Consider the following 7,469-nt stretch of genomic DNA (forward strand, 5'->3'; position numbering starts at 1 on the left):
AACTGCTGGAACATGTGACGATATCTCAGCATAACTTTTTTTGGTTTTAAAGTAATAGTGCAGGAATGAAATAAAATTGCACCAAATAGCCTTTTGTTTGTACATCATGTTAAAAAATATATGCAAAATGCTAATTTCTATAATTTTTAATCTAAAATTTGAAACCTATTCGATGAAAACAACATCATTTTTGGATTCTGCAACCAAAATATATTCCAAAATCAATGAAACATCTCCGGCATAGAAAACTGTGTCAGCCAGTGACACGTATCTACTGTATATGGGCTATGTTTATATCATCATATCCAATGCGGCCTTTGATGAACAAGATGCTAATGTTGTATTTTGTTTCAAGCGTTCCCTATGTCGTGTAGTGTCCCAAAATGTTTTTGGTCGTTCTTCTTCATCGTGTGTCACACGGCCATAGCCCAGGCCCCAGAGCATCACGCAAGCTTTTTGGTTGTTTAATTTTTTTTTTTTTTTAAATGGATAGAAGTGTTGTTCATTGTCTGCCACGGGCACGTGCTCGAGAAGGCGATTGCTTAGACATAGATTTTCGAATTCTTCTTTTCTGATGATATGTCCGAAAAATGTAAGTTGCCATTGAATTATGCTGTTCAATAGTTTCTTATTTTGATGTAGCCTACACGGTTTAAAACTTTTGCGTTTGTAATATGCTCTGTATTTGAAATCCGGAGCATTTTTCTGTACAATCACATTTCATTTGCTTCATTGTTAAGCCTAGTTTCAGAAATAAATGTCACTGTCTCACATCCATATTGAAGATTAGGCCACACTAAACACTTCAAAAAGTCGAACCTTCAGAAGAATGGAAAGCTTGCGATCTAATGAAATAGGTTGTAGTCTATTAAAACCATTTTTAGATAAACTTAGTTTTTTTCTTTGTGTCTCTCTTGCATCGTGCATCTGCTGTTATGACAATGAGTGAACCAAGATAGTTGAAAGAAGACACTTGCTCAATTGTGTCGTCTCCTTGGTAAAATGTAAAAAGAGGATCAAGCGGGGGCGTAGTCAAAGAGGGCAAAGAGGGCAAAGAGGGCAGTTGCCCCTCCTCCAAAATATTTTAAATAAACATTTCACATTCTGCTACACCATTATTTGGCAAAGTTTTGCTATGTCAATTGATTTAGACTTAAACTATTCTCACAATGCGCAATTTTAAAGCATTTTTTTAACATTTTTCTGGAGAAAACTTCTCCACACTTGCAATGGGTGCTCCGCATTTGGTGACTATTTGCCGGGCTTATTGACATAAGCAATAATATTTATTTGCCCCTTTGAAATTTTGTGCTGACTAGGCTCCTGGGATCAGAACTATGTTTAGAGATAGCCATGCATTTTGTTTTCTTTTTGTTAATTTAGTTTCAATATTTTGCGTTTGTGTCTGCAGTTTTGTCAAAAATTGCTTGTAAACTATGCGGTAAGTCGTTATTAGCACAGTGTAGTCAACACAGCGGATATTGACATGCAAATATTTTACTGATAAAATCCTAACTTGATATTATTACACTCTCGTAATTAATCAACAACAAGGCTAAGAATTCGAAAACAAATGAGCAATCATAAACTTGCTGTAATTTTGTGAGTGAGGATTGGATCATCTTCGGACTAAGCTAATCTTTTAATTATTTCTAGAATTTTTCTTTGTGCACTAACCATAATCTGCTGATTAGAATTGTTTATTACTGATCCACCGATAAGCTTTGGACAAAATAATTTTAAAATGATTTTCCATTATCTAATCTGATGTTTAGCTTAACCGGCCGCTCAAGAGATCCATTGTTGATGCATTCAACTCTTGTAATGTTTTATATGCAAAGCTGCGGTCTTGAACTCATACAATTCAATCTTTTGCCATAGTTGTTATAAAACATCCTTCCCCCAAAATTAGGACTAGAACAAAATTCCATGGAGTTTGCAGCTCTGTTGCCGTGGCAACAATCCAATGGGCGGGTATTATGTTAGAGAGTTGGTCCCCTACAATTAGTAACCTAATTACAGCAGGAATAAAAGAAATGTGATTTCATATTCAATAACTGAATGTCAACTACAAAATATTAGATTTTTAAAATAGCTTAGTGTAGACCAGGGGTGCCCAAAGTGCTGCCCGCGGGCCGCATGCAGCCCCTCTCTGGGCTCAGAATCATATGATAAAAAAAACTGAGTAGTTGTTGACAGATGTCCCGAACAGAAGTAGCCTAAGCGTTTTTTCATCATATATAACTTAGCTGAGTGTTACTCTTTTGCAAATATTTTGCTTAACCATATTAGTAAGAAAAAAACAAAAATATTTAAAAATTATCAACCAGTTTGTTTGATATGGCAAGAAGTACTGCAAAATATATATCTTACAAATGTCTTGCCAAGCCACCCAAAACTTTTGACATTTGTTTTAGATTAAAAACGAAGATCGAATCAACTACATATCTTGTTATTGTATTTCAAACGTAATATTATGATGTCATTCACACAGGTTTGGAGGCATGGCGCTAGAAGTCCCATCAGACATTTTCCGAGCAATCCAAACAGTAACTACAAATGGAACCAAGAAGAAGATGGTCAACTTACACAGGTATGATAGCTTAAGCATGACTAGTTTAAGAGCTTATAATTGCCACAACATCCACACAGCCACAACATGGACACTGCCACAAACAGCGCCGTGGGCATATTGACCGGATGCCTGAGTCCCACACCATTGGACAATCTCCCCATTCTTGCAGGCATCCAACCTGCTATGCTTCGTCGCGAAGAAGTCACTCTCTTTCTCGTTTGACGGGCATTGGAGATCAACTATCTTCTTCACTCCAAGGTCTCTGCTCCTTCAAACGAGTACCCCTGTTGACTGAAATCAAGACACCCTTTCGTGCCAGCCGCTCAACTTCTGATCAACGAAGATGATGGACAAGACGTGATGCTGAGGAATAGACCACATCATCAATGCTGTACCATCATCGATCCACCTAATAGAATGGAAGGTCTGCGTGTCTTAGATGATGAAACCAAAAAGTGGCTGCTCTCTGATAGCATTCCAATGTAGTCCGGGAACATCGGAAATCTGGGACGGTAAAAAGATAGACCCTCGGCCCCAGAAGCTCACATGACGACAAAGAAGAAGAATAGCTTATAATCTAACTTCCTTCTTGATCGATATCGAGCTTGTTTTGGTTATTTGTATGTGTATGGTGTATCTTTGCATTTGGTGGTAACAAGAGGTTTGAATAATTCTAAAATCCTTGTGATCGAGATTAATTTCAAGCAACATTTCCAAAAGTTGTTGATGTTTAACTCGATTGACCAAAGCACCACTATTGGTATAAAAATGCAAAAAAAGCAAAACAAAGTTAAATTTATAAAAGTTTTCTGGGGAGCAGATTCCCGCACTCTCAATTACACTGTTATCCCTTTGGACCTCAAATTTTGAATTCACTATTTTGTCTTAAAAATTTTGCTTCGTTGAAAGCTCAGGGGCCTCCAACTTTTTTTCCCAGATGCGTTATTAAATTTATTTTTATAGTTCAGTTGGCAGTTGCACGATATGCCAAGTCAACATGTTGTACATTCAGGTCGGCATGCGGCAACAGTATGAGTTAGGACGATTCCTTCGATTTCGCTACGGAGACTTCTTGAGTAGAGCATATAAAAGCAAAGAAGTAAGTAGAACCTACAGGAAAAAAAATAGACGATTCACAAACACAAGCCTATATTTTTAAAATTCAATTCAGCAGTTGAAGCCAGTGTATTGTTTTTGAACTGGAGTCGTTAAATCTGTAAGTAATATATGAATTAAACCTTTAACTGTTTGATCTGTAGGCCTACTACAAACTGTAGGCTAAATACTAAACCTTGGACTTTTCCATTTAAATTTTGCGCATTTTATTGAAAGATATAAATCACAATATGAAACAAATCCTACAGATTTACATCAGAAGTACTGATGCAGACAGAACTTTGATGAGTGCTCAATGTAACATGGCAGGATTGTACACCCCCAGATGGGGACAAATTTGGAAGAAAGGGATGCGATGGCAGCCAATTCCTGTTCATACAATTGACATTGACGATGACAAAGTAAGAATTTCTGCTATTTTTCTTAAAATATTGAAACTTCAAAAGCTTAATAGATTGACTACCAAACGCTTTATTCTTCTGTAAAAATATTTAAGAGTTTCTTTAACCTCAGTGATAGTTAAAGATAAACTGTTGGTTTCATAAACAAATCAAGTTGTGCATTTTTAACCAGAGATGATTTTTTTTTCAGTTATTATTTCTTCCTGTATCAAGAAAGCTTGTAAACTTACTCTTGCAAGTTCAAAAGTCACCAGAGTATCAACGAGTGGAATTAGAAAATCAGGTTTTCTGGTTGTATAATAAAACGTATTTATTCTTTTACTTTCAGAAGCATATCATAAATACTCTACTTTGTAAAAGTAGATCATCGCAATGCAACCGTTTTCATCAAGCAATAACTTCACACTGCAAAGCATGAGCACATATGTATTGCAACAGTCACAAAGATTCAATGAAATATCACTCAGCACCGTAGCAGTCAACGTGGTAACTTATTGCTTGCCAAAGCCTGATTCTCAAAATTTTAAATACGGTAACTCTTGTTTCTTCTGTAATTCCCAAACAAAGTTCAAAGTGGTATCAACTCTCTTATTGAATGCTAGAGAGGTGACAATTGGACGGTAGTCACTTAAACATATATTCTGATTGTTTGGCGGTGTCTTACTGGTCTTATGGGAAATTGCCATGTTTAAGTGGCTACCCTCAAATCCAGCACCAGATGCCAGCACTTGCTCATCCAAAAAACATGAGAAAATTTGAAGTTATCAACTGAAACCAAACTTCTAACCACGAGTTACCTTGTTTTATAAGCTTCAGGTAAAGACAACACAAGATTCAAACACTTAGTAGTATTCTGAATAGGCTACTAATTAATTGGAGCTAAGTTAACTGGAGCTAAGTTAATTGGAGCTAAGTTAATCAATCTTAGCTTAACTTTAATTAGTTTTTCTGTCCTTTTTACTCAGGTTACATCCGTTACTATTGATTGTAATCAAAGCGTAAATTTCTTCCAACCACACCTCATTTCAATCAAACTCCATTTGCACTGATATTTTTTTTTACTTTCAGGGTTTCCTTGCAGAATTAACTAGATTCACACAATCCTCGAAAAACTTAACCCTGTACGACACATGGGATATACATGATCCTCTGATATGTGCGGTAAGAAAGTTATTGTGGCTAGTAACTTGTTGAGATTTTTCGATTATGAATATCTCCAAACAATGGGTCATTTGAAACAAAAAAGATCATTACATCCAGTACCGGCGCGTCCATTAGGTGAACTAAACAGTCACTTAGGGCAATGATTTCCAAGCGTAATTTCATTGCGGGTCCGCAAAAGATCTTAATTTTTGCCAAGCTAATTTTAATATGGAATCATGGGCAATGCAAATTATTATCTCCTGGAAAGCTAATTTTTGGTTGCATAATTTTAAATAAATACATGTTCATTAGATGTGCTTTTTACTATGCAGTATAAGTAATGCAAGATCACAGCAGTTACAAGCTACAGTCGCTTTTATCTAATAAGTTCAAATGCAATGATTACAACATGATGAAAGCAATAGCCATCTACATTTTATAGTTGACCTTATTGTTAATAAAGGAAACGGAAGGACTTGACTTACCTGAATGGTACACTTCAGATCGCAGTGCTAAATTACTTAAACTTGCTAGTTTTCTGCATGGACGCTTCTTTGGAAAAGACACACCACTCCAAGATGCTGTATTGAAAATGAATCGAGGTTTGTCGTATAATGACTAATTGGCTTACATGAAAACTATCATTTGTGTTTAGTTGAAAATTTATTACTTTTACAAATGCAGTTGATTGCTTGTAGCTACTCCTACAGCACTTAGCCTACAGTATATATGTCAACACAATAGTCTACGCAGAAGCAGATCCAAGCGCGAGCATTTTTTCCAGTATTAGTATCTCCCACAAGCTGAAAGCAAATGTGTAACTGTCCTCGCTTTTTGCAAAAAATGCTCGCTTGCTTTGCTTGTTCGATCACTAAATGTAGTTTGTAAACGAGACAAATGAGCAATAAATACAATATTAAACGACAACCTGATCAATGACCATGCTCTAAAGCAGGGGTGGCCCACTTGTCCATAAGTGCGATCGACTAAAAAGATTCTTAATTTCTAGCGATCGACCGATCGGTAATGAAACCAAAAAGCATCTTTTTTCCTATGACACTTTTATTTGGTCTGACTTCTGATCCTTTCGTTTCCTGTTTTTTCGTTTTTTTTTTGTTTTTTTTTAATATCGTGCCATCCCTAGTTTTCTTTCTCCAGATTTATCTGTCACTGGCAAGTTGTTCCAACGATTCCAGATCAATGTTAGCTTGGTTTAAGAATACCTTTAGTTGATCTTTATATTTACCTTTTGGTCTTTCAAGGTGTCATTTTATTGTCCCCAGTTCTCTATAAAGCATTATTTGCGGAATGAGTCCATCTGCACGATATGTTCTGTCCAGCGCAGGCGGTATTGCAACATAGTGACTTCTAGGCTGGGTAACCAAGCACGATCAAGGGTTGCATCGTTGGTGAGGCGATGCTCCCAAACGAGCGCCTGTCAGCACTGAGCAGTAGACTATTTGCATGTTTCAGTTAATTTAGTAAAAGAGATTACGATGAGCTTACGCTTCAATAAATGCAGTACCTAACAACCTTGTAAAAATAACTAGCCTCTTCTTTTAACGCAAGCAGCTATCAAACTGGAAAGTTACTGATGTTTATTGGTCAAGGCAGCTGGTTTTTAGCCTTGTTAAATGTTATATGCTTCAATAGGCGTGTATGACATGTATTTTGTTTTTATACCTATTGAAGTCCTGATTAAATTTCTCCAACCAAGTAAATCGTCTGAGTTCGTCGTCTTCGTCGTGTGAGCTTCTGGGGCCGAGGGTCTATTCCTTTACCACCCAAGATTCATGATTTTCCCGGAGTAAGCTGGAAGCCTATACTATAGAGAGCAACCAGGCTTTAGCTTTATCATTCAAGACACGCAGACCTTTCACTCCATTAGGTGGCTTGACAATGGTGCAATCGTTGATAATGTGGTCTGCGGTATATTCATCAGTACTACTGTACATTCAGAAGTAGAAAAAGAAGCCATTTCCCATTGGTACATGGCTGAGCGAAAAGATGGTGCTTGACTTCCATTTAGAGTTCCATTTATAGACCGCCCAATTAGCCGCAGAAATATCTTGTCCATCAGCTTCGTTGATTAGAAGTTGAGCGCCTGGCACGAATGGGTGTTTTGATGTCAGTCGACGGGGTTGCTCTCTTGTGGGGGCAGAAATGTTGAAATGGGTTCCAATGCCCGTCGACAGAGAAACAGAGTGGCGTCTTCGCGACAAAGCTTAGCAGGT

The 7,469-nt window shown here is 37.1% G+C and overlaps 1 protein-coding gene across 1 annotated transcript; it reads left to right on the forward strand.

Annotated features, from left to right (window-relative positions):
* The first annotated feature begins 2,479 nt into the window (after window positions 1-2,479).
* LOC145776137 (testicular acid phosphatase homolog) lies at window positions 2,480-5,857 on the forward strand. The gene is made up of 5 exons (XM_082587538.1): window positions 2,480-2,593; window positions 3,588-3,674; window positions 3,940-4,092; window positions 5,161-5,253; window positions 5,699-5,857. Exons 1-5 carry the CDS (start codon window positions 2,480-2,482, stop codon window positions 5,855-5,857), a joined length of 606 nt encoding a protein of 201 aa, XP_082443664.1.
* The last annotated feature ends 1,612 nt before the right edge of the window (window positions 5,858-7,469 follow it).

This window comes from Aplidium turbinatum, chromosome 8 (assembly GCF_918807975.1).
Source record: "Aplidium turbinatum chromosome 8, kaAplTurb1.1, whole genome shotgun sequence".
Taxonomy (NCBI): domain Eukaryota; kingdom Metazoa; phylum Chordata; class Ascidiacea; order Aplousobranchia; family Polyclinidae; genus Aplidium; species Aplidium turbinatum.